The 27,128-nt window shown below is 35.0% G+C and overlaps 2 protein-coding genes across 10 annotated transcripts in view; one reads left to right on the top strand and one right to left on the bottom strand.

Annotated features, from left to right (window-relative positions):
- The first annotated feature begins 774 nt into the window (after positions 1-774).
- LOC135265212 (uncharacterized) lies at positions 775-2,247 on the top strand. 3 transcript variants are annotated; one of them, XR_010334183.1, is made up of 3 exons: positions 775-1,340; positions 1,393-1,477; positions 1,532-2,247. XR_010334183.1 is itself a non-coding variant. In XM_064356674.1 (3 exons), the coding sequence occupies exons 1-3, from the start codon at positions 1,076-1,078 to the stop codon at positions 2,186-2,188; spliced, it is 1,014 nt and encodes a 337-aa protein (XP_064212744.1). In that variant the 5' UTR covers positions 775-1,075; the 3' UTR covers positions 2,189-2,247. The 3 variants fall into 3 exon arrangements, 2 of the variants coding, with proteins under 2 accessions (XP_064212744.1, XP_064212743.1); XM_064356674.1 differs by having other exon boundaries at positions 1,386-1,477; XM_064356673.1 differs by having other exon boundaries at positions 775-1,477.
- Positions 2,248-3,768: 1,521 nt separating this feature from the next.
- LOC656229 (maternal protein pumilio) overlaps positions 3,769-27,128 on the bottom strand; it is a 41,841-nt gene continuing 18,481 nt past the window's right edge. For 3 of the 7 annotated variants that reach the window (XM_008202166.2, XM_015979748.2, XM_008202171.3), the window contains 9 exons: positions 26,725-27,046; positions 11,759-12,064; positions 10,006-10,243; positions 8,611-8,736; positions 7,343-7,766; positions 6,872-7,292; positions 6,521-6,710; positions 6,268-6,436; positions 3,769-6,214 (listed from right to left, as the gene is read on the bottom strand). In XM_008202166.2, the coding sequence (XP_008200388.1) occupies positions 5,962-6,214; positions 6,268-6,436; positions 6,521-6,710; positions 6,872-7,292; positions 7,343-7,766; positions 8,611-8,736; positions 10,006-10,243; positions 11,759-12,064; positions 26,725-27,046 (2,449 nt within the window). In that variant the 3' untranslated portion in view covers positions 3,769-5,961. The remainder of the gene's footprint in view (positions 6,215-6,267; positions 6,437-6,520; positions 6,711-6,871; positions 7,293-7,342; positions 7,767-8,610; positions 8,737-10,005; positions 10,244-11,758; positions 12,065-26,724; positions 27,047-27,128) is intronic. The other 4 variants (XM_015979750.2, XM_015979749.2, XM_015979752.2 and 1 more) reach the window with 4 other exon arrangements.

Below are 27,128 nucleotides of genomic sequence, written 5' to 3' on the forward strand. Positions count from 1 at the left end.
ACATGTTCAAAAATTCCTACTTTTTATCCAGAATTTATTCTAATTCAAAATTCGTCTTGGAATAGTTCAATAAGAACCATTCCTCCAATTTCGTCTTAATGTTTTTATTACATTTAATAATAAATTCACTATTGAGGGCCAAAATTAAGTGGTCTTTTTTATTTGATTTTTTGTAATGCCAAGTACATCCCCATAAATTAGTAAAGCATTAGAGTGAAAAGTATTCTCACCTTTGAAAAAAGTTTTACCTGATGTGCACGATCAATTTTTCCCCTCTGGATTATCATTTAAAATAAAGGTATCACAGGGGGTGAACTGCTCTACATAATGGTACAGACACTAAAATGGGGATGTTGAGAAAATATCCCCTCTGCCATCTGCTTTCCCTTTTTCTTCAGGCGGTGCTTTGATTACTTACCTTGTATTATTTTGAAATTCTGAGCAGCTGATGTGAGAATAGAATAATATCGATTATTATTATCCGTTCGTTTCAACTAAAAAATACCTTTCTAAATTTACAACATGAAATGCACCTTCAAATTCCTCTCTGCTTTATCTCTGTCTTCCTAGTGCGAGAAATGAGCAGTCCAATAAATAAAAAAGAACTGGAAAAATATTTCTATTCTCGTTCTCGTTTGAGCATATTGTGAAATTAATGGGAAGAATTTAATATAAATTATGTCTCTGGCGTTAATTGCTACGATTATGGACTTGTTTTCTTCTTTTACACCACGTTTTATACTATAAAAACCGTAGATTTGTAATAAAAAGAATAGTAATTTTTGTATTAAGTGCGCGAAATGAGTGTTTTTTTAATGGCGCCTGAGAATGTTATTTTAGTCGAGACCGCCAGGTCGAGACCTAAAAGACATTCGAAGGCGCCATTAAAACATGAATTTCGCCACGAAATACAAACAACGTTTTTTCTACAGCCTCCAGATGAAGAAAAAAGTAACAGAAATTAGTTGGAACAAAATGGTCTGATAAATCGAGTTGCTTGCATGGTTACGATGATAAATAAAAGTGATAGTTGCGAAAAATTTGTCACAATAGGTATTTTTGTTGAAGAAGTGTGATGGATTTTAGCAGCGAAAACGAAATAGATGCAATTGCAAGCGCGGCAGTGTCGAATCTTTTGCCTGCTAAATCAAGACCGCAGTACGAAAAAACGTATCTTCAGTTTCGGCAGTGGTGTTCTATGAAAAAGATTGATCAAGTAACGGAAAATGTTTTGTTGGCGTATTTGGAAGAAAAGTCTACCACCTTAAAGCCACCAACACTCTGGGCCCTTTATGCGATGTTGAAAGCCACCTTAAACGTTAAAGAGAATATCGATACACGTAAGTTTCCGAAGTTAGTGCCCTACCTGAAAAGCAAAAGCGTAGGTTACAGAAGCAAGAAGTCGCAAATTTTAGACAAAGAAGACATTAGCAAGTTTATTAATGAAGCAGATGACAAGATATATTTACTGATGAAGGTAAACTTATCATATTAGTGTAATACAAATCAAAACAACTCGTTTTATTTATAGACTGTGCTAATTTTGGGTATATCGGGAGCCCTTCGACGTGAAGAATTAGTTAAAATGAAGCTAACTGACATAGAAGATAAACAGTCTGTCTTAATTGTGAAGGTGCCTGATACAAAAACCCACTGCGAACGAATATTTACTGTTTCAAATTTAGAAAATATAGAAATTGTCAGAAAATATAGAGCTTTGCGGCCTCCACGGGCGACTAGTGACCGTTTATTTTTAAAGTATACCAACGGAAAATGTGTGAATCAAAATGTTGGAATTAACAAAATCGGAGAGATACCAAGTTTGATTGCAAAGTGGCTTAACAAAGACGAACCTAAAAAATATACTGGTCACTGCTTCAGAAGAAGCTCTGCCACTCTTTTGGCGAATGCTGGAGGTGATCTAATTTCAATTAAACGTCATGGGGGCTGGAGAAGCAGCACAGTGGCAGAAAGTTACATCGAGGACTCTTTGAATAATAAAATTGAAATTGCCAATAAAATTCAACCTTCTTCCTCCACAGAAGAAAACAAAATCACTCAACCTTCTACATCGGCTTCTTTTAATGGCGAAAATAACTTTCATTTACAAGCGTCTTCACTCAGGCCTCTGGGGATAAACGGGGGCACGTTTTCGTCATGCACATTTAATTTTCATATGTCAAAGTAAATATCTATTATTATTGTTTTGTAATATTGTTCTGTATAATTATAAAACCTTTAAAACTACCTCTCATTATCGATCCGTCTCTTCATTTCGGTTGCTGTTGATGTCTTTTCGTGTTACTAAAATTGTAACAGAAATAAGTTGGAACAAAATGATCTGAAAAATCGAGTTGCCTGCACAGTTAAAAAATATTATTTTTTCACTGTGAAACCGTGAAAAAATAATATTTTTTCACAGTGAAAAAACGTCAAACTTCGCGCATAGGTAACCATGCATAAATGTCACGATTTTTTGACGGCTGTAGAAAAAATACGTTTTTTTATGAAAGAAAGAAAGAAAAACACGGGATCTGAAGCTACCTACATGCACATTTAACGGAACTACTGTAGCTTACAGCTTTGGTATTTTGTATTAAACATAAAAGTTTTAACAATAATTTAAAACCAATATACTCGAAAAATTGACAACGGTTTCCTACATTCTTATGTAGGTATTATAATTATTATTATTTTTATTTATCTACCTATTACATATTGAGTTTTTGTTAAATGTTATTGGATGAGTGATCAAATATTCTAAAACATTACAATTTGAAATTAAAACACATAAATATAATACATACCTGTATAAAAATATTATATTTGACTAATGACATGGACTGAAATGAGCTATACTGCTTTTTTAAATTTATTTACAGTTAAAAAAATACAAAAACCAGTGACGTACACTTAAATTCTATCTAAAAAAAAATATAATGTGTGTATTACGATGCAAATTTTTAAAGATTTTGCAAAGGGTAAATTTTGTTTAAGCTGAAAACAAAAGACAATATATGTGTCTCAAAATTGGCGAATACCGAGTTCGCAGCATTCCAGAGGATCACTTCAGTAATCCAAATGTAGAAAAAAAAAAGATTAGGTGCTTCCCATAAGGATACACTGGTAGGAAGATTACTCTTTTAATTGCGATTTCTTCAAATGTAGCTATACACTTTTTTGTTAATAATGACATGTCCTTATCTTTACATAATTAATTTTATTCCGTTCGTCACTTGCTGTCGTCGGGAACGAGCGCCTCACAAATTCAATATTTTGTGACGTAGAATTAGCTTCAGTGATAAGCTGATAACTGGTAAGTGTGTTAATTTTCGAACGCTTAAGGAGTAGTAATTTAATGCATAATTTTTAAAGTGGTGAGTGTGTGCCCAAGGGGACACATAATGACATAAAAAGAATCAATCTTACTACAAGGATCCGGATAATTGCCAATTAGGTTTTGAAAAAAAAAGAAGATATATTTATTAACGTCCACGATTTATTTATATTCCCTTGTCATTTTTGAGTCTCGCTTCCGCCACAATCACCGGAATGAGCTCTTTCTCATGGCAATCGTAAACACTTTATCTTGATTATCTGATTTAATTTCCAACACAATAATAAACGACACATATGTTAAATTGGCTTTCATGTTGTTTCATCTACCGACAGTAAAAAATATAGTATAACCAACTTTGTTTATGATTATATTACTTTGTAACAGATTTTGAACAGCCTGTGTGTGAAGGTTGATCACTAAAACGCGTATTTGATTCAATAAAGTTTAATTATACTACTGTGGTAAAAAATAATAAAATCGAAATACATTATCGTACATATTAATATACTAACTAAACTAACATGCATTCAGTAAACTAAATTTACACATTCATAAACAGATCGCATAATAAATATAATATACAGCCGTAGATCCACAGAGAGCCATATTTTTTGTGAACATAAGTGATCCCCGTCCAGCTACTCTACAAGCAGGCATCAGTGCCGCAAAAGTACAATAAAACAACCAGATCGCTCCAATTTAGAATACATAGTTTACAATTTAATTACATAACTCCAAACGGCTCATTTTACAGAATATTTTTACACATGTATTATACAGTTTACAACGTGATAACCAAATGGAATTTACACTTTACACTTGTTTAGTATCTTTACATCAGTCTGAGGCCACATTGCCATTCCAAAATTAATTGGCCATCTAACCTTAACTCCCCGCCGCTCTATTTTATACTAGGTAATGCTCGCCAAATTCACTAATGTGGAATTTTATTCACTGTTTTCCGAAACTCAACCAAATTCTGAATACTGTTGGCCCAAAGCGCGAAAATTCCCATTAGGGAGGTTGACGAGTAGAACACGATTTTTATATGATAAAAATACAATACAAACAATTTCTAAGTACAAAATGGATTATTTTACATTATTACACTATGAGACACTTTACTATATAAATACATGTGACACAATTTAAAAATGATTAACATATATACATATCACTAGCGGGAGGGGAGAGATGGTGTACAGTAATCCTTAATAAGTGTACAAGTTACCGACATGGCGTTTGTGTGGCTGTTTGGAAATGTTATGAACGAAACTATATTACATATAATACAAAATGGGTATTCTATGTACACATACCAAAGATGACTGAAGTGTTTTTGTTCTAATACCATTCAAAATTACAAAAAGTTTTATGTACTCTTACAAATATTGTATAATTTCAACACAGATTAGCTCAAAAACACACAATTACACATAAACAGTCATAAATGCAATAAAATTAATATAATGGAATTTACGAAACTGTACAATTACTATATTTCAATACTTTTATCGAAAAGAAACGTGCTTCAAATTCTATTTTATAACTAGACAATATTGTGAACTAGTCAAAACTAACGCTACTTATGAGAAAATGTATTCGAAACTAGAGTTGAATAGTCATTTAAACGAAACGAGTCACATTTGAACTTTGAAGAAATAATCGACCGATTTTTCTATTCAAGATAAGGTTTTTCGTGAGATACTACATCAAACATGACTAAACTACCATAAATGCAAATATTGTGTGCATTAAATGCCGTTAGCAGCCGCCGTATTGGCCCAAAAGTTTAAAATCGCTACAATTCAAAGCACTTTACCTACCCTACGTAGATATTCCAACATTGTTTTTGATCTTAAACGTCAAAAATTGAGTCAATACGGCCTAAAATTTTAATAAATTCAAGCGATTGCTTCAAATGTGTTAGGTTGAATGTGATAACGTGTAATGTGCGGAACTAGAAAAATTTTGATTTGGATGAACTTGAATGATGTCAAATCTATTTCCTGAGGACCTTATCACATTTTTAACATACTGTTGGGATAATTTGGGGGACACTTAGTATTCCATGATGAAACTGTTTAGTTCTTATGTACAGGTATTCGGTTTAATTTTAGGGGAAATTTTACAAGACATCCATTTCGAACTGAACTAAAATAAAATTTGAGATTCGTTTCAGAACTCTGCTCAATAATTAATTACAACTGTTTCAGACACAAATTAAACATGCACATGATGAAATTGGTTGCCTTTTGTTTTACAGGCTCACCCCGAACGTAAAAAAGCAAAATAAATTAAATATCTATATATAAAAAACTTAAGAACGACTTCGCTACAGCTCGTGAAACAAAAGTCAAACAATGAAACGATGAAACTTGATGCAAAACAAATTACATAAATTACAGCTATAATACAGATATTTGTATGTATTCACAATAACATATTAACCTTACAAATAAAGTCAGAAATAAAATTACGAACTGAAAATTCCATCGATGAAGAGAAAAAATTAACGAAAAATACTGGAACCTTGTTGGTGTGTCAACAAAACTCAATCAACACACACAATTGGTCAAAAAAATTAAAAATATATTTAAAATGAATAAGCATCGCTTAAATTAGAGCACTCCATTGGTCGGCGGTCCAATCGGACCGAGCTCTCCTCCGATAGAGCCCATAGATCCCGGAGTCTTCATAAAATATTTCTCCAACTTGGCAATAATATGCTTGCCGTACGTGTATTTCCTCAACGAGTTAAGATGAGGCCTGATTTTATGCATCAACACCTTTCGCTGTGTTGGCTCACTCACGTCTATCATTTTTTGAACCACGTAATTCGCATACTGATCTTTCATCATGACATGGAGAGCACTAGACAGAACAAAACATTTCAAAAAACCTACAAACATCAAACACCCACTTACTTGTCGTTAAATCCACACACTTCCTCGATTAGTAGCGCCCTCTCGGCCCGGGTCGCGTGAGTGACGCACTTCTCGACGACGTTACTGGCGAATTTATGCTGACTTAAAGCTAAAACTTTCCCTCTCACGCTGCTAATCAGCTGACTCTTATCTTCGGGCTTTCCGTGTTCTGGAAGATATTTTTAATCCGTAATTACACGCCTCAACAGCGGACGGAAATTTGGAACAAGACTCGGTTTTAGAACGCACTTACCCAACACATGCTGGATGACATAGTTTCCAAACTGATCCTGGATCAACTGATCGGTGTGTTGGTGCAATTCGGCTAAAATTGGAGCAGTCTGCTCAGGTGTGCAATGCTCTAAAATGCGTTGAATGACCCGGCAGCCGTACGGATGGGTCGATAACGTGTACACTTGCCCCGAGAATGACTGAATAATAAACTGAAAACAAAAAACTTTAATAAGCTTCCGCCTCTACGTTTACTACTATGATATGAATGTTTTTTTTAATTGGGTTCAATATTTGACTATTCGCAACTTTGTAAGTGGCTGTTGAGCTGATTACTGGGAAGTTTAACTTAGTTGCCACTTAAAACACACACCTGCAAGGCGTTGGGGTCGACACATTCGATGCACTTTTGGACCACATGATTTCCGTTTTGGTCCTTGACGCACTTCAAAACATGCCCGTCCAATTCTCTCACAATTTCTTGCTGTTGTTCAGGCGGAATCGATTCGAGAGCCTTTTGAATGACCCGACAACCATACATTTGTAGAGCTAATGGAAGCACGTGACCTCTGACTTTCTGCGCCAACGTCGTCTTCTGTTCAGCGGTCCCGAATTCGAAGAACTTTTGTATAACATAATTGCCGAAGACGTCAGTCATAAGATTATAAGCTGCCGATAGAATTTCATTAAAAACCATCTGTTTTTCGGTCGCCGAAGCCCGTTCTAACTTCTGTTGGATAAACCGCGACCCGTGCTGGTCCTGCGAGAACTCCACGATGTGATTGGCCAAATCTCTGCAAAAACCGAATTAGAAAAATCAGATTTGGGGAAAATTTCATCGAACCTCAATTGTAAATTCGGATATCTGTTATTTCTAAAGTCTTCGAGCAGGCGTGATCGGCCCTGTTGTCCCTTATCCAGCGAACTAGGGACCGTTGATAACGATGAATTTATTTTCGTGAAGAGGGAATTCGTCGATCCAAACATCGCATTCGTTGTCAGTCCTGCCGCCACGGAATTTCGGTATTTCGCTTCGGCTCCGGGCGCCGCCGAAAGAACCCGCGATGTCATCAGTCCGCCGAGTTGGAGAGGCGCCGACGGCGGAGGTGTCAGGCTTCCCGTTAGAGGACTGGGACTGCTGCCGATGTTGTAGGATGTTGGCCATTTCTGTCTGTAGTCCAGCGACGGCGAGAACGCTGACGTGTTCCGGTCGAACGAGTCGCGACGTCCAGACGATGTCGTGTTCAGTCCCAGGCCTACAAAGTTGTCTACATAAAACATTTCAAATTTTTTATACTGCTTGTGTAAACATTAGACATATACTTAAGTAAATATGGGCGCGAGAAAGTAAAAATTAAAAAATGATTCAGTATTTGCCGAGCAAAACCAATGATTTAAAATGAATACCCAAGACGACTTTTTCTTCAACTTTATTTTTATTAGTAACTATTCTATTTTAATAAAAAACGTTGCCAAAGTTTTTAACAATTGAAATTGGTCGTATAACAATACTTTTGTCGTGCATAGATAATCTTTTTAATGCCAGTTCTGACTATTCCGATTGATAAGAAAATCGTGCTGTAGTTACGTTTAATTTGAGCATAAATTCTAGAAAAGTAAAATCAAATTCAACTCCCAAATCACAAAAATGCGAGAACTCATGCGCAGACAAAAAATCGCGACTAAGTTAGTTTCATTATTTTTTTGATACTTTTGTAAGCAAAAAAAAAATCCCTCAAACATTCAAAAATAGTTATTATTGACCTACGTGAATTTCCTTCCAAGAACTGTTTACGAAAACAACGAAAAAATCTATTATGTATGTACGAGTATGAAGTCGCGTTTTTTTGTTGTCGGTCCCTGTTTGAAAGGTTTTTGATAAATAATTTATTACTAACTCATATGAAAAGAAACAATAATGTTTTCAAGTTTTAATCACACTATTTACAGAAATAATAAACATGAGTCGTTCCAGCGTTTTAGATGGCCGTTATAAATTGATTAATATAACGGCACTAAAAAACTGGACACGAAATGTGAGCATGCACTGTTAAATGTTATTCTATATGTACACAAAAATGACAATATTGCAGCCTGCAACACTTCGCCTACCTGTATGAAGGGATGTGGTTGTAGCGGATGAACCGATATTTCCTAGAGAAGAACTACCGAATGGAGCAGAAGGTGGTGCTGCATGAAGAGGTGGGAATAACCCAGAACCAACACCTTGGGCCACACCTACCCACACCAACCACAGTTAGTAAAAAAAAATCAACAAAACAAAACACCACAAAAACGTTCCAAGCCGTTGCAATGACGAAAGTATAAAAAAGTATATTAGACGTTCTGCATCAGCGGGAGAATTTTTAAGAGTAAATTTCCAAGGAAATGCCTTTCTAAATGACGATTGAGCATGGAATACGGAATCGATCGTGTGGAGTTGTTAGTTTTGCCGGAAAATAAAGACACTAATCAATTGAAATCTTGTAATTTCCCTTATTTACACACAATTTTCATTCAACGGTGATTCGAAAAAATAACGTTTACGAATTAATTCGTCAGTGATTTGTGTTTGAAATCATGTCAAACGCATCATTAATTGTGACACTAATTTACTCAATTGTTACAATCTTCAATTACTCCAATTTGAACAATTTCACACTGAACTGTTTTTATGTTTCGATTGATTGTCTCGAAAATGATTAAGAACACGAAAAAAATACAAAAGAATCAAAGGAAATTATATCCGAAATTACCCCACAGTGCCGTCATTTAGCCTTTAAATGTTTCCCAATATAACGAAACAACGTGAAACCGTTGCATGTTTCTAGATATTTTTTCAAGCACTGTGAAAGCCTCAAGAAAATGACTTTTATATTTTTATTGTATGCACGAGACGCTATTATTAAAATGTGTTAAAACGAAGTGCTCTATCTTTTCTTTTATAGCCTTGAATTTGTTTTTCACCTATATTTTTACAAGCTTTTATCATGGTAGGTCCTTTCAAACAAACTTAGAGAGCTTCATTAGTATCACTTTTGTCCCGAAACAATGTGTGATCAATTTTTAATTCTAACATCAACGTCAACAATGTAGAAAATGTGAAACTAAGCAATTAATCATGTAAAAATCTAGGCTTTATTGAGCGATTGCCGTTATTAAATAATAAATCAGTAATTGCACGTTGGAAAGTAAAATGTAATCAGTTTCATTAACCAAAGTATGAGTAGTAAGTATTACCGGAATCGTTTCAATCTGAAAGCCAAGGTCGCATTTTGCTAGGTCCCCAGTGATTTAGACAATGAACGATCGAAGACGTTTTAACAAATTAAAAGACCGACTATTTACACAAATCAACATTTACCGTTAATAACATTGTACAAAAATTGAGTTGTTAGTATTGGCGATTAAGTAAATATGAACAACATATTAGAAATGAATGATGAGCAAACACGAAATGTACAGAGCAATTAGTAGAATCACCGTATTTGTAACGAGTTAACCTACCTCCTAAAGTTCCTCCATTAACCGAAGTATTCACATTAGCACCATACAAACTCTGGGGAGTACTAGAATACAGGGAAGCACCTGCTGGTGTTTGTCGGTTAGCTTGAGGTTGCACAAGTACAGGAGCAGGGCTAACCAAGCGCATGGGTGTACCATTTCGCATTGCCGCACCTTGTGCCATAAGAATTGGGGTATTTTGATCATAGTATGGAACAATGTAACCCCCAGGAACTTGCGGCTGGAAAAGAGGTTACCTTTTATATAAGCTATCTACACGTAATGCAGAATTTAAATTAAATCGAAGCGAAAACCTAATTAATTACCGTCACACGAACCATGAATAAATCGCCAAATTCAAAGGTTTCTAATAAATTTGTTAGTTTCAATAAAATTGGAAATTAACCACCAGAACGGTTCCATCTTGGTAACGACCTAAATCGCGACTTTATTCTTATTTACAATTTACACAAACTGTGTTGACTTTACATGAAAGTGCTGTTAGTATGTACATTCCGTGAATTTCTTGCTACGCAGTTTCATCCCATGTGTGTTAATTTCACAATCCTACCGACGGCATTTTCATTAAAACGAGTGATATATTACAAAAATAAAAAAGCCTTTATTTATTTACCATAAAACTGACAATAACTGTTTTTACAAGGAACGTAACTGCCGGAATTCAATCGGAAGACCTCAGTACTGTTAGCAATGAGTCACCAGATACTTTTATGCGGTTAAAATCCATACAACCAAATTTCGACAAAACCTTGATCGTTTTAAATTCTAAAGCCTATAACTAAGAAATTTTCTAAAAAAAATCATGAGAAGGATAATAAATATTATAAAGACGCAATGCACATCAAAAGACTGACAAAACTAACGATGTTGGCAGCCGAAGCGACCGACCGCAATTTTTTTGACTAAAATTGAAAGAAACTTGGAAAAGATCTGCTTCTCGTTCAATAATTAATAACACAAGTGACACATCTAAATATACAATTTGCATATTTCACACAAATGTAACAAGTAAAAACACTGCAAATATTTATTTTTTCTCAACAAAAAACGATCTCAATTAAACTGGAACAAACGTTAATTTATTGGATAAGTTCGATTGAATCGCGACGCTCTTTGAGTAAAAATGCAAACTTTGATTGACTTGCAATGGAAACCCCTAAATACATGAAGAAAGAAAACGAGGAGAGTCAAAGTTTTGTGACAATTCCTTATATTAATTACTACATTTGTTACGTTTAAATGTTAAGGCCACGTGATACCATCCTTACTTAATCCGAATGTTAAATTTCTGCAAATACTTAGACTTTTTAACATAATTGTGAAACCACTGCAACATTACAAAAATATGTACATACATCATCACTTCGCGGTTTTGCATTTCCGGTGGAGTTAAATATCACATGACACCTTCGTAAAAAATAATGCATGAAACTAATGATGTAATAAAACAGTGCAACTCATCGAGTCGTAATAATTTAACAAGACAGTGTTTTACACATTTTTTGTTGCATGAAAGGAAAAATTCGCCATCAAGCCGTCACATCTCATTCAAATTTAAAACATCATCCGTCCCATATAAATATCAAATTCGCACATCTAACGGTTCGTTCCAAAAACTAGCAATTCAAACCCAACAACCGTTATAAACGTGAAATTAAATTCAGCGTTTGATATATAGGATATCTCTCTAAAATGACACAAGAATCGATCACGCGTTTTATTTTCCTCCACTTACTTGTACTTGCTGTTGTGCTTCGGCTGTGCCATTTGGAGTGAGAGGTCTTCTGGCTCCGTTGCTAGCTCCTTGTTGGATGAGATTCGCCGGTGCCGGATATACCCATGGACCAACACCATAATATTGTGGAACACCGGCGGTAATGAGGTAGGAGGGTTCTTGCTGATGGTTAAGAACGTAAGGTGGTTGAGGAAACGCCGCTTGTTGTTGCTGTTGGGCGAGATATTGTTGTTGCTGTTGCAGCAACTGCAATTGGGCGGCTCCGCTAGGAGTTGCCGCTTGGGTTTGTTGAGATCGGAAGAGTTGCTACAAGAGAAAAACCAAAAATCAGTTTAATTTGGTTTCTGTGATTAGTCGTGCGTAATGAATCAGAAACGTAACAGTAGTAACGCAATAGATACGTATTATTTACTCCGAGCAATAAGCAGCCAGCGAGATAACTCTGATTGATGCGATCAAAACTTTATAAATTTTAGAAATCTGATTGTAGGTATGCGTGCTCATTTCCATTTTGCGCATGAATAACTCAAAACAGTGTTTGTATCGATTACGTGCCTTAAGTACGCTACTTTTAATTATTTATCACGTAACGATTTGACAACGCGTAGTCAAAAACACTGCTTAAGGCACGTCCGACCTCCACTTTTTCTATGTTTATTATCACCGAGACAGAATTGATTAAATAATGTTATAATTCGTAATGTTACGCTGGATTTTTTCGCAAATGTAATTCTTCAAAGTCACTAATTTCCATGACATATTTATCCAAGTCGCGTAGATATAAAGGTAAACAAGAGTTCGCCAGACAATCCATACCTACAAGTGTATTAGTTCGTTGTAACGGTATCGTGGCCGCAAAGAAATGCTTCCTCATCAACCGGCACAGAGCAATGACTCCGGGGCCTAAATTACCATTCTAGAATGACCAAGTTAAAAGATACTCGAAACCTAATCGGACATTGCGCAATAATTATATGCATACATAAGTCTGTAAATAATAGTTAGGCTCAAACTGAAAGGAAGTTAATTTAGAAATTACCAAGTAGCATGAGCTGATTAATAAGGAACGACCAAATACGTCGTTGTTTACATAAAATTGGCTTTAAAAATATTTCGCTCTGAGATACTCTTTGTTCACGACATTCATTTAATTTTATCTTGCATCAAGAAACGGTTCATTAAAGAACACATTTTAGCAGATTCTCTAATAGATATCAGAGAAAGTTTGTAATTGGATTTTAAGTTCTGATCAGTTGAAGTCTAAATATGAATCGATATGACAGGTGAAATAATTCAATCTTACTAAAAAAACAGCAACATCATCTCAATATTCGAAATTAACCTTGATACCCAATTTTTTAAACCGTCGGATGTTTACTTGAATATTTTATGATTTTTAACGAGGCCAACTGTAGCAAAAATTACGATAATTACCTCTTTACGCCGAACATTTACAGTTAATTTATGAAGTTTTTTAATACGACTAGTTTTTGTTTAGAAGAAAGCAGCCATTTCTTCCACAATGTGTAGTTACTTTGTCCTATTAACACATAGCTGGAAGTGCTAACTCGTTTATTAAAATACACATTAAATTTCCGACTTAAACTCCGGGAAGCAAATTCATCAAAATCTACGAGTGTGGTTACACGTTCCGTCTGCTTCACAACGGATACGGAAATCCAGAGTGACGTAAAATGATTTTTTCGTCAAATATTGCTCAATAAAATCTAAGGATTGCTATGAGTCCTATTCCATTCAATTTGCAACTCATTACTTAAAGTCGATAGAACTTGCAGTACTTCCGATTAGATTATACAGCTACAGTTCGCTACATTTTTATTGAAATAAGAGGAAAATGTTTCAAATCTCTCACTGTCAATCCAGAAATACGAGACTGGAATATAACCGCACGAATAATACAAAATTATTAGAGTGAGTCTTGCTGAAACAGTTACGATTTATTTAAACCATCTGAACAAAAACGTTTGCAACATTTATATAAATGGGACCCAATTAAAATATGACGTCCGTCCAATATCGTAATCTGATTAGATTCATCAAATAACATGGAACGTAATATGAAAATCTGACTCAATTGTCATCAATTTATGACGAGACTACTTTTTCCCTTCGATAGAGAAATGTATCAACGGTAAAATTTCAAAAATTTTAAATTATGTAACTATGAAATACATAATTTATAAAGCCTTATCAGTATTAAGATTTATTCATAAAAACAGCACTTTTGTGAACGGTCCTATAACACTAACTCAAAAACCTACAACTTTGTAAAAGTAGAAAATACCTACTAAGCGTTTGATAAAGTACACTCAATTAGCTAGCTAGAGAGGGGTTAATTACTTGAATAATAATGATTAAAATTAACATTAAAGGTAACCACATGATCAGTTCATACAGCACGTATAAATCTTTGAACTAAAAATGTTAAATTAGAAAGTTCTTATCTAGATTCGTTATAATTAAGTTTAATATATCCAGGAGCGGCAATAAAATGGAAAATTGTAGTTTTCATTTCGAGACGTAGTAACGATTATCGTTCCATCCAAGATGATTAAAAGCAATTTTAATAAACATAATGAAAATATGTTCGTATCAAGAGAAGAGAAAGAAACAGAAGAGTCTGGTAGGAAATCCGAGTCCTGTAGAAAGTAGTTCATGTGTGGTTTTTTTCAAGTGACCTTTTTTGATACTATGATGATCATTAAAGGAACACATTTCCTTTTCCGACCGAAAGGAAACATACTTTCATATCGAACACAAATTATTTACGTCATAAGAACGTCAAATATGTAGTGCATCAATAAATAAAATATGCACCGTAAAAGGATTATCCTTAACAATGTTTCAAAATAGTTATATAAAACATCAAAATTACATAAAAATACCTACTACCTCGGTGCTCATAGAGCATTAAATTACATTAAAACTCCAACAATCTCTCTACAGTGTAAAAAATGAATCTTCAAGTCAGATTAGGCCATCTACCTTTTATTTAAGTTCTTTAACCTGAGAATTTCAGAATTTTACGTTCATATTCCATTATAATAAAACAAACATAAAGTTAGGCGTGCCTTTTAAAGAAATACATGTAAAATATCTCCAGTAAAACTGAAGCCAAACCATAATTGAAACTTTCTCACTTATTAATCGATGTTAAAAACGATTTGTCTAAAAAGTAACCTTGTTCACGTAAATTGGCAAACTTATTGTATAATACGACCATGATTTAAACTTGACATTACAAACCTTGAAACGGTATTACATTGCGATTATTATTTCAAGATTTTATTACTTTCAATTATCGCAAGTTCAGCCGGTCCATGATTTTCCTATTTCTATTCAGATTAAACAAATTTTGAAACGAGATAATTTCCATTCAATTATAACGAAGATGTGACGCTCAATTCCGTTTCTCCTCACTATGGAAGCTTCATTTCATTGCTTCTGATGAAAATTTACTCGACGACGCAAAGTATTTAATCCAAATTTAATATGAAACACATAGACGATAAAACAATTCCAAAACATGGCTTATTAAAATTCATGCTGCAGCTCCTAACAAATGTTTTATCAAAAAGCTCATCGAGAAAAATATGTCAGGGATGACGGGTATGCAATAATTGCGATGAACTTGATTGAACCCGTTAAGAATGACCAAACAAAGACTAGTGTATACGATGGTAATGACCTGGGTCCGTTATTCTTCGTGAGTTGCTCCACTTTATGAGAAAACGGTCTTTCGTAGTTTCACGACTTCGTGTTAACATGCTAGACGCGTCAAGCTTTTTTCATACCTTAGATAAAGAAATATGCGATTTGTCAAATCTCGAGTCGAATCAACAAACATTACTCAATGACGGAACTCTAGTGGACAAAGTAAGAATTCAAGAAGCGGAACGATGAACAATGGAATAATTTGTTAAAGCTCGAGGGCCGTCGACCTTTTTGACTTGAGCTGTAATTTTCTAGGTGTGCGAATGTTGAAAAAAACACCGGTAATTGCACAGTCGAAACGTTTTTCGACAACTTTTACTAAAATAAAACAATCTAAATCAAGTCAGATGAGATAATTATCTCATTATTAGCATCGGCGAACAATTATCTGTTTTCACTAATTTAAACCTACATTAATAGTAGGTTAATTGCAGGTTATCAAAGTGAACACTAATCGGTTTTCCGTCATTATATACGGGACATCCATTACACCACATCATGAATTAATAGCACCATGAAATATAGGGCAACAAAAGGTCTCCTGAATGCTTGCGTAAGACGGAAGTGCAAAGTTTTATTAAAATGTGCTGAGGAGATACTTCAGAAGGCAGACTTTTAAATAAAGTTGTTATCCATAGCGTTGCAATTTTTACGAATCTCTTCGCTGATTTATTTTTGTTCGTATTTACTCTCTAGTAAGCATAAGCTTCTTACTTGTCCAAGTTCAAACCTGAAGCCTGATGAAAAATTCAGGGACTTTAATGGGAGATTAAGACAAACTAAAAAACAAGAACACAATCGAGCTCCGCTACACTGAAGCCGAACAGATTTGCAATTTATTCTTTGATGTAAGCTCCATTTTTCCCGTTATCGCTTGCTAGAAGCTGTATTTTGGATGCAAAATCCCTTGGTATTTCTTGCGAATAACACCGCCTCCTTCATTGTTCAATAGTGATGTTACGCAAACTGTTTTCATTATTTAAATGAGATTGCGAAGTTTCAGTTAACATACCACTAAATTATCCTACACGGTAATGCCTGACATAATACGCAAACACCTCGAGGGGCACTATATCATCCATAAGATATAGAGGATTCATTTTATTTCAACACCATCATCTTAACGTTCTCACAGGATGAAGAAAATTTCGAGAAAATTACGCCGCTCACCTTGGCACTGAATTTTACCAGTAAGATTGACACGACGTGTCTGGCACCTCCTATAAGCGCTTTCATGTGTATATAATAATTTTGAACAAGTTGTCGGCGGCGGAATACTTATTGTGTTAAAACCCAGTCATTTGAAACACGATTTTCAATTCTGTTGGCTCTATTTAAGTCAAAAACATGTGTGACATCAAGAAACAGACATTAGAGAGGCATTATAACCAACGGTTATTGTACAAATGTGACATACATTATATTTATTAACAATACAGCCCGATAATGCCCACGTTTATTAATTATTTTATTTCACGTTCTGGTGAATGAATCGCAATAAAAATGCATCACTATCGTTAGATTGAAGCACCTCGGATATCCTTCCCTAATGAAATAATATCATTATTATCGGACGTTTTCGAGTAGGTATCAGTTTTGCTATTTGAACAGAAACGTCTATTATCGGTTATCACCAATGCTAGGCACTATTGTAAATATTTACTTTTTGATTAATACACAGTGAACACATGGCCAATGGTGCAAGCCGATGGTCACATGAAAATTCAATTTCCAACACCGACTGTAATTTATTAAGAGGGATTACTGCCAGGCTTACAATCTACTGAACTGTAACACAAAACAACATATTTTGATATTCCCAACATAACGAAAACTTGGGCAACATTTTACAATAAATAATGAACAAATCAGGTGGAAATATGCGGCTTTCAGTTAATGAGTTGCCACATTATGGCAAATTGCAATAAAATATTCCAGTTATTTTTAAAGCAATTTCATAATCACTAAATATCATCAAGAAACAAATGTAGTTGCTGTGCTCGTAAGAACAATTTTTGTAAAATAAGTATTCTTTATTCGATTTAGTTCGACAATATTTCGCTTCCGATCTAATCTTTATAACATACGAAGAGCTGCTCGGTCACGACAGAAAGCAGTCCCACCATAGGCGAATTTGTCGCAGACTTATGTCTCTCTCGATAAAGCGCTGAAATAGAGCGGCCAATCACGTAAAGTGTCACTAGTTCGTAGTCAATATTTACCTGACGATTGATGACATCACAGACATGTCAGTAATTTATTGATTTATGTACACAATCGCACATAAACCTGAAATTCAGACCCACCCAATTTTCCTACTGGAAATTGCAAATTTACGAAATATTTTCCTCTTAATCAACAAACACCTACACGTTAGCATATTTTCACGCAGAATAAAGCAACGTCAGAAATTCGTTTATTATTTCATCTAGCAAAATCTGAAGGTTGGATATAATTAATGTTATTTTGGTCATGAAGCCAAAACATGAAAAAAGGCTTTCCTTCCAGACATCCCGAACAAATTGGTAACAAATTACGTTTCAGCTACGCTCAATTTCTATCACGTAAAAACACCAAAGTTACATTACATGACACGAGAAAATCACTCAATCAATCCACTTCCAATTTCATTATGTTCCTAATTGCCAATTTCGTCCTAGTTGGTCTAGTGTTAAAAATCCGATTTCGTGTTGTTTTCCGTGAAAATGGCTAACTGAATCATAACCGATTTGTTATCAAATACAATAATAAATATTTACTTTGCAACGGTATCAAAATACTACTCAACATCGTATCTAGGAGGGGCTGTTAGGGTGCGTCGACAAAATATTAAAGTGAGGCGCACCCGATACCACAAACACGTCATAAATGGACGAGACTTTTAATAAAAAACAAACTGTTACTTTAAAACCTGCCTTTGTACATACTTAAACAAGAAAACAATGTACCCAACATTCAGGTTCATCGATTTCAAGTCATTTAAATTGTTTATGAAGTGTACATTATGCCCATGTAAAAACAAAATCAAGGTTAAGAAAGGAATTTTCTTATTAAAACGCAAAATTTGATCATCACACATTTTCCGTTTAAAGAAGCAAAATAAATTACTAGCCAAGGTTCGAATAATCAATAAATTTCGAGAATCCGGAAAGAAGACACCAGTAAAAATTGATTCGTTTGAAATAATTCTCGCGATATCAAATCTGGGCTACAAAAGCACGAAGTCCATAGCCATAATTTAAATCGGCGTTTTCACCACATACAAAAGAACCATTAGAGCAACGAGAAAAAACAAGTGATGGTATAAAATTGATAGAATTAATAATAAGAAAGTCGGTGAAACATCTGCATTAACAGTAAACTTTGGAGTAAAAGAAAGGTCGACAGTTTTGCCAGAGGCAACATAGCTAGCCCCAATATAAGCGAAGTTCCGTTATATCCATCTCCTCCACATATGGGAGAAATACCGGTTCGAGAAACGTGGTCATTCGAGTTGGAACTTACTGTTGTTATTACGATTATCACTATTATGATAAATTTGTTCTTTCACGCGTCAAACCGTATCAATTATTCTCAATTACGTAGTGGGTGTGAAAAATTAACGAGATGAATCATAATGAATGAAAAATCTACAATCGCGTCCGATCTAATAGAATTATGACACTGTTGATGCATTATTATTTGAACAAATGCCAAACACGAAATCAGGAAAACTTTATACACCATCTGACAGAGGTAAAATATGGTGGCGGCGCTCGACGTAAATTGATTTTAAATCATTTTCTGGCTCCATTTCCATCGTTCACCTGTACGTATTATAAGAAATTACGCAGAATAAATGCGCCAGATGGACACATTAAATTTTAAGCGAATGATCCATAGCTAAAATAATTTACAGCAAAATTTGTAAACCTGTAACCATAAATTTCAAGTTTCAACCTTGTGATATAAACGAAATAGTCAATTAAGTTAATTTATCAACAGCTGCACTCGACTACTTTTGGAATTATCACAAAATCCGGATCTTAACTTTTAATAGCATATTTATCGTTTTTCCATTAAAAATCAAAATAAACCCAACAATACAAAAAGCAAATTGCTCCGACATTGTTACCAATTGTTGCTAACTGTTCGACGTTTATAGTAATTTACGTCCACATATCAATATCGACCCCTATTGCCAAACAACGTTTAACTTTTATTAGAACAATTAACCTTCTCACTAGAACGTCGTCACGAATAAAGGCACTCTAATTAAATCCTAGGCCCCAACACAATCACTGAGATTAACTTCATGAGGTATTAAAAATACAATGTTGTTAACTAATCACGCCCCAGCGTTACCAATAAATGAGTTTACACAAAATTCATTACTTAAACGAACTGTTTGCTCATCACAAAAGCATGTCTAAACACATAACGTAATATGAAAAAATGATTTTTTTATCACTTCATGTTTAACACATGTTTGACTTATTGAAAAACAGATGTTTGCCAGAGACAGAAAAATAAAAAACCGGATCACAATCATCCGTCACTTTAGATAACCAAGTTGCTATTACGGAAAAATAATTAACTGTGGATATCGTGATCCGCGTCTATATCTCATTCATTTCCGGCAACTAAATTTCGGTTTTTTGAATTGTGGGCATAAAATCCACATTTACGGACCATTGGAACATCCTGTATGATTATTAAGAAATGATAATTTTTCAAAAGTCCCGTTAAAACCATTGGAAAAATCCGATAACACAGATTGTACCATCTGGGTGCTTGCATACTTTCGACCACTTCAGAACCTGTTTCACGTCGACATGTTAAATATATTACCGGCATTTTTAAATGCTCTTCCTGTATTTTAAAACACAGTTAATTTACCTAAAAAGCAATTTCTCGCAAGTTCATTGCGAGTATTGTGCCTCATAAAAATCAATCTAAACGTCTGGCCAGCGAGACAACGCGAAAACCGTAACTTATAAATAATGTAATACCTGCTACACCGCAATTCTTTATTATGCCAAAAATATGCAACCTTCATGCTATTTTACGACAATTCTCTTTTCCTATTACCTCAAATTTAATAGCGCCAAAGTGATTTAATACATCATTAATAAACATTGAGCGCAGAATGCAAGCTTTGCGACCCTATAAATAGATTCTTTGCTTAAAATGTGACGTACGTGAATCCAAATCTAGTCAGTTCTAAGAGATTATGAAGAATCGTGAAAATATCTAATAAATGGAATAAAATGATGTTGACTGCAAAGACGGAAGAAAAATAAAATAGTTTACAACGTGACGCAACGCTTTTGTAGAATACTAGGGCAGAGTAACGAACAATAAAAAGCGCATTTATTGAGGCGTATTCACGGGGGTTGAAATGTCGTCACTGTCGATATCCCTATTTATTATCCGTCAAATGTTAAAACGTCGAAATGACCTTTCGAACAAAAGGTCGGATATTACATTACGACGTTCGAGGTCTAAATACCCCGCGGCCAAAAAGTGACCTAATGTACCATCAACGAAAAATTCGGTATAAAAAGTGGTTTGTTGTCGCGTTCCCTTGACCTTTCATTACCAAAGCATTTTGGCGAATTGAAACTTACAAGCTGAGCTTTTAGGTCCTTGGGGCACACCGGTCCTAGCCACTGGTGCACGTTAATATATCTCTTGGGAAGCATCTTCAGACAGGTCGGCGTTTGCCTGTAATCCAGAGGATCTAACAGGGCTGCGGGCGCCTGGATAGGCGAACCGCTCTCTTGAAGCACAACCATTGCGTTAATCGACGTTGCGTTCACAAGTCTCAACACATATCACAAAATAATAGAACCACCGTCGTAAACACGGTCAACTTTGGTTATAAGCCGATATGTATAAATATAGAGATGACTTCTTTTCTAATAAATAAGGCTCACATTTGGTCCACTTGTACTATTGTATTTTATCACAAATCGAGTTCAACGAAAGCTCTTTGGTTCAAACACATCGAAGGCACTTCAGACGTTCAGTAGGGCACTTAATACACAAACGGGTCAGTTACATAAGCGATTTTTTTTTCGACATCATGGGGATTCAGACTCGTAGTGCACTAAAATCAAATAAATTTCATGAAGACGCGATTACGATTTACGGTCACGTTACACGTTGCAGTGAATTAAAGAAACCTCAAGTGTAAAACCCAACTAGTACATAAATCACGGTCAGCCCTAGAAGGAACGCGATATCGAACTTTCACGTCTCAAAAGTGACACTAAATTAACGCGTAAAAGTTGACCAAAAGAACGCAATTCAATTGTTACTCGCAATCAAGTTTCATTCAAAATTATGACGAAATTTTGGACGACACAAATGAAAAAACTTGGAAGAGGAAGCGGTCCCATAATTCACAAGGCCCGTTTTTATCAAAACACGGTATTTCCTTAAGAAACCTCAAAGCGGTAATAAACGGATGTCCCGCGTGATAACTAACCGATTATTTAAAACCAAATATTTATTTAAAACTCAAGGCGGCGTTTTTTCCGAATATTTATCTCCGGTCGTAATAATGCAAACAAAATGGGGATAATACGCGCATTTTGTAGGTGAGAAGAATCCGTCTTAACATACTTGAGACTCGTTGTTTGTCTACAATAAGTCGAGAGATGTCAAGAACAAAAAACGAAAACAAATATTAAATATTTTAATAACTAGAAATTTTCGGAATATTAAAATTTATTATGTACCTTGGCGAGCTCAACATTTCCATTACCGAATCCATACGACGTGACATTTTAACCCACGACAATGACTCAAAAAATTAATTTATTCGATAATGAAAATTCATAACAATCAAAAGGCAAAAAATTTACTTAGGGCACCCACAGCGCGCGCATACGACCACATACACAAACACACACGCACGCGTCTTCCTTAATCCAAAACATAGGTAAATCGCCACATGTTAAGACACTTCATGCATTTAATCATTCGAAGTGACCCTTCTTTCTCGAGAATTTTGGAAAAGTGAATCCAAATTTTTATTAAGTTGAAGTAATGTAATGTGTCATGTCTCTATCTCTGCACACGGTATGCAGAAACCGCCGCGATAACGTTTTATGCTCCGTCCGCCTGACTGAAAACTGAAGCTTGTACCGGATCGCGAGTCGACGATGGCGGCGGTGGTGGTGATGGTGGCGCATTTGCCGCCCCACCACGATCATGAAGAAGACCACGAGAGCCGGTCAGCGCACTCTGCCGAAGTCAATCTACCTGTGTGTGCTCTGTCGTCTATCGTAAATGACATGCAGTAATGTACGGTTAGTTCTTTGCTCCGGTCAAAGCTCTGGAAACACGAATCGGCTAATTATCAACGGATTATATAAATTGTTCTTTTTTCTCAGCTCGTACTATCAAATTTTATTACAATTTATATAATTCGCGAAATAAAAATGGTTGGTAAGAACCAGAAAAAAATTTGCCCGCACCTTTCACCCGCCGACCAGCATTTGAAACCTTAATGAAAATAGTTGAACTTTAACATCACATAACAATAATATTTGCGGAGATATTTTTCTCAAAAAACGCTGTTTTCATCGGACGATGTTTGCAGTTCAGATTTCTCCAATTTAAATAAATAGGAAAATGTTGGTTAAGTCGAAACTTTCAAAAGACACAAAAACGGTGGAATAAACCACAAAATGTTATACTTTTATGCTTAATAAAGTGGAAACTGTAAACTCAGGACTTACGATCACTCCCTTAAAACCGATTCAAGTTAACAAAATTATTACGACAAACGAAGCGCAAAAATAATTAGGCATATGGCACCCCGAATGAAACAATCAATAACTAAGCAACAAGCTCGTGAAATATTCCCAACAAATTTATTAATTCACTTATGCACAAATTGTAACATATTCATTTTTACTTAATTGGTCTTAACTTGGCTTAATTGGGTAGTTAAGATTATATAATTAATTTGATTAGATCATAAATTGTTTACTGAACAAAGCCAACAAAAACAGAAATTATGCCTAATTAGAAACAAGTTGATTAAACTGTAAAGCCCCAAATGAAACACCTACTTTAACAACTTACAAGAGCATTTACGTTGGAATTTCATATAAAGGTATGTAGTTCGAAAAAATGCACCTAAATTATGTCTATTGAACTTGAGACAAAACATTGCGATCCTGATCACGTCGTCCTGTCGTAACCAATTCCATTCGTTTTTCAAAAAAATGAAACACAAAGCAAAATTTGGTGGAACTGTCTCCATATTAATCCCAAATCGAGTTTGATATTAATAAAGTATTATTGCGCAACTTTCACACCGAGAAAAAGCATTTGAAATATTCCAAACGAGAGGAAAAATAAAATACTAAAAACAAAACAGTGTCTTATTCGCATTTATCAAAGCCAACACCAATTATATTATTTTTGAAATAAATGATACAAAGCAACGTTCACTCCTAATATCGATCTGAAACGTTTTCGTCTTTAAAAAGCATTAACCGACTTTTTTCGCAAGAGAAAATATTCGAAAAACCAATTTAATGAAAGAAAAACAACAAAACCGTGCATCCTCACGCGAGAATACGTGCGTTTTATTAAAAATTATAAACCAATTAGCCTAATTACTTCGATACAATATAAATATTTACAAACGTTTTTCAGTAAATTAATTATAACGTATCACGGCCAATTTCTCACTTTTAAAGCAACACCTGAAGTAATTTTCCGTCAAGTTTCCAGTCACAAATCGATATAATTTAGAGCGTTTAAAATAGGAATGAATCTACTCTCAGACACAACCATAAAGGATAATCGATTTCCTTGTTCTGGTGTTTCAACGTTCTAACTTATTTCGTCGAAAATGCAGCTTGATAGCACTTTTCATTGAATTGTGGTTTTCGCTTTGAAACGTTTTCCCAAGTTTTCAAATTGCAAACCAAAGTGTCTGACTCGTACGCATTGCGGGGTTAAAGTTTTTTTTTCAGGACTTGCGGTTTCTTGCACGCTATAACATTTAGTCGAGTGATAAATGTCCGGAACGGCCACTACATATATTAGCAAAGATTTAAATCTCTTCTACACTATGTATACAGTTTTTCACACTTCGCGGATTATTAATAATCATCAACATGAAACATAAAACTATCGTCAACTTTTACTTCATTTCCACCATAAATCACTTGTGCAGAACTTTTTTTAGCATCTCTTCGGTTCTGTTATCTGGTTTAGAAGTGCTCAATACGTAATGAAAGAAAGTGTAACTACCAAATTTATAATTTCACTTGAAATGTTTCCTTAAAACCCCACACCATAGATAATTTTTCGCAAACTCAACTTGATTTTCTCTACGCCAGAGTGCATAGCAACAATAAAACATCATCTTCAAATGGTACAATAATCATTCCAGTTGAGTGTTTTGTGTTACATATTGTTCAATGTTAAATCGTTTCCTTTTGGAAGACAGATACGCATATACACACATATCATCTGGCAAACGCATGTGTTACCACGTCTTAATTATCATCGTGTAATAATCGTACGAGACCTTGGAAGAAATGAACGCAGACAATGCAGATCATGAGGTTCGTTAACCGAACAGTTTCGGTTCAGGAAGCTCGTGAATATGAAGAAACAGTTCAAATGTTGATCACAGAAAACTTCTCAACAAGACGTAAATTCATTTCAAGACGAAAATAATTCACAAGTTAAAATTCTTTGTATTTCGTTCCTTTTCCCTTACAATTTTAATGACTCTGTTTCAAACCCAACCAACAATACAAAACATTACAATGAAATGCCACAAATTCAACAAATTTAAAATTCAATGAAAATAATTAAGCATCCATTAACAAGTCAAATAAGCCGTGCCCCAGTCGGTCGAAAATAACCACAGTTGTCGCTTTGATCGGCTCTCATCACTTGTCAAATTATAAATAAATAACAAACATTTTGTATTTTCTAGTGACAGACATGCGTCTGTGGTTTGCTTGCTTAGCCATCTGGTGTTTCAAAAATCTTTTAAATCTTTTGCAAAAAATTCACGTGACAGTTAATTTTTCACGATGCGGCATTTGATCATGACATGACAGAGCTTCAAACGGGGCAAAAAGCTCTCTAGCGAGTAAAGTTCACGGTGTCCGTATCAGGAAGGGTAAAACACACCCTCCTCATGCTCTAAAAGCCTCTAGGTGCGGCTTCGTCGAAAAGGGTGCAGCCGATTCAACCTAATACGAGCTCAGGGGTTCGACTACCAAACACGCGATCTAGCGTGAGGATCTCTTCACTTCATTACTGAAGTCCCAATTAAAATATATCACCCTTTTCTGTCGTGCGGTATCACTAAAATATTCGTACCGCTCTATCGTGCAGAATACCGAAATTGTTATGCATGGAAATACGTCTTCTAATTAGTATAATGGACCCCTCTCGTGGATAATACTATTATGAAATTAATTTAAAACGGCACAAATAAATCGTGCAGTTTTTCACCCCAACGCTGATGAATAAGCAATTACAACTTGATTAAATTACTTACGTAGATCTTTACACAATGTTTTTGCACTAATTAACTCCATTTTTTACGTAACGTGGGTATAACACGTTGAAAAAATTTAGATCAAAATCGCTGGTTTCCAGACAAAAGCATTTCGAGCGAATTATAACACATTTGTAGCAATTTATGTAATTTGATAACAAAAATTATAGCCCAAAGGTTTGTTCATGTAAATTATGTACTTCGAAGTACGTGTACTTATGTGAAAGTTGATTGATAATGTTCCGCTTATATCACACATCCGTATAAGAAAATATTTTTCGTAAGAATTGAGGCATAGTAATGCGAATTTTTTCATCCACTTCCACTACCACTCAGTTCACGCCAATACATTCAACGAAAGTTACTTTTTAGAGCCTTGGAAAAGAAAACAAAAACTTACACTTCTTGTGATCAATGGAAACGATTCGTAACAACTTTTCTTTTAGCACAAATAGATCGGCAATTCAAAACGTCATTGCGTCTGGTTGCTTTTTTAAATTAAGTTTCTCAACGTTACCACAATTAATCAACAACAATCACAAAAAGTTCTAGATCAGTTTGTCACGACAAATAATACGTGATTCAAAACAATCATTAATAATTTAAAATAAACACGCATAAAATCAAGAGTTTTAATAAAAAAATTAAATGACATTTCTGATTCATAAAGTTTGGATGTTTGTCAAAATTTTTAACATACCTGCACGTCAAAATTGTGTTGTTGTTGCTGTAGAACGGCACTGTCGACTTGATGTTGTTGCGGCGGAGGTGGTGGATACTGATGAGGTTGTTGGTCATAGGGAGCAGGCGGTGGTTGTTCAAAATGGTCAAATTGTTGATTAACCGATTCGGTTAATGTCACGCCCAAATGTGGTGCCAAATGGGGTGGTAAGTGATGATGTTGTAAATGTGGTGGTAACTGTTCTTGCGGCTTCATAACCACCACGGTAGGGTCCAACGAGATTCCATTTTTGGTAAGTTCTTCCTCTGCCGGCGATGGTTGTCGGCTACCGGGCGTTCGGCTGAAATATTACACGAACAGTTACAAAAATACTAGGCAATAAAAACCAAAGTCGCAGCAAAATATCAAATAAATTCTTATTT

Source organism: Tribolium castaneum, chromosome 5 (genome assembly GCF_031307605.1).
Source record: "Tribolium castaneum strain GA2 chromosome 5, icTriCast1.1, whole genome shotgun sequence".
NCBI lineage: Eukaryota > Metazoa > Arthropoda > Insecta > Coleoptera > Tenebrionidae > Tribolium > Tribolium castaneum.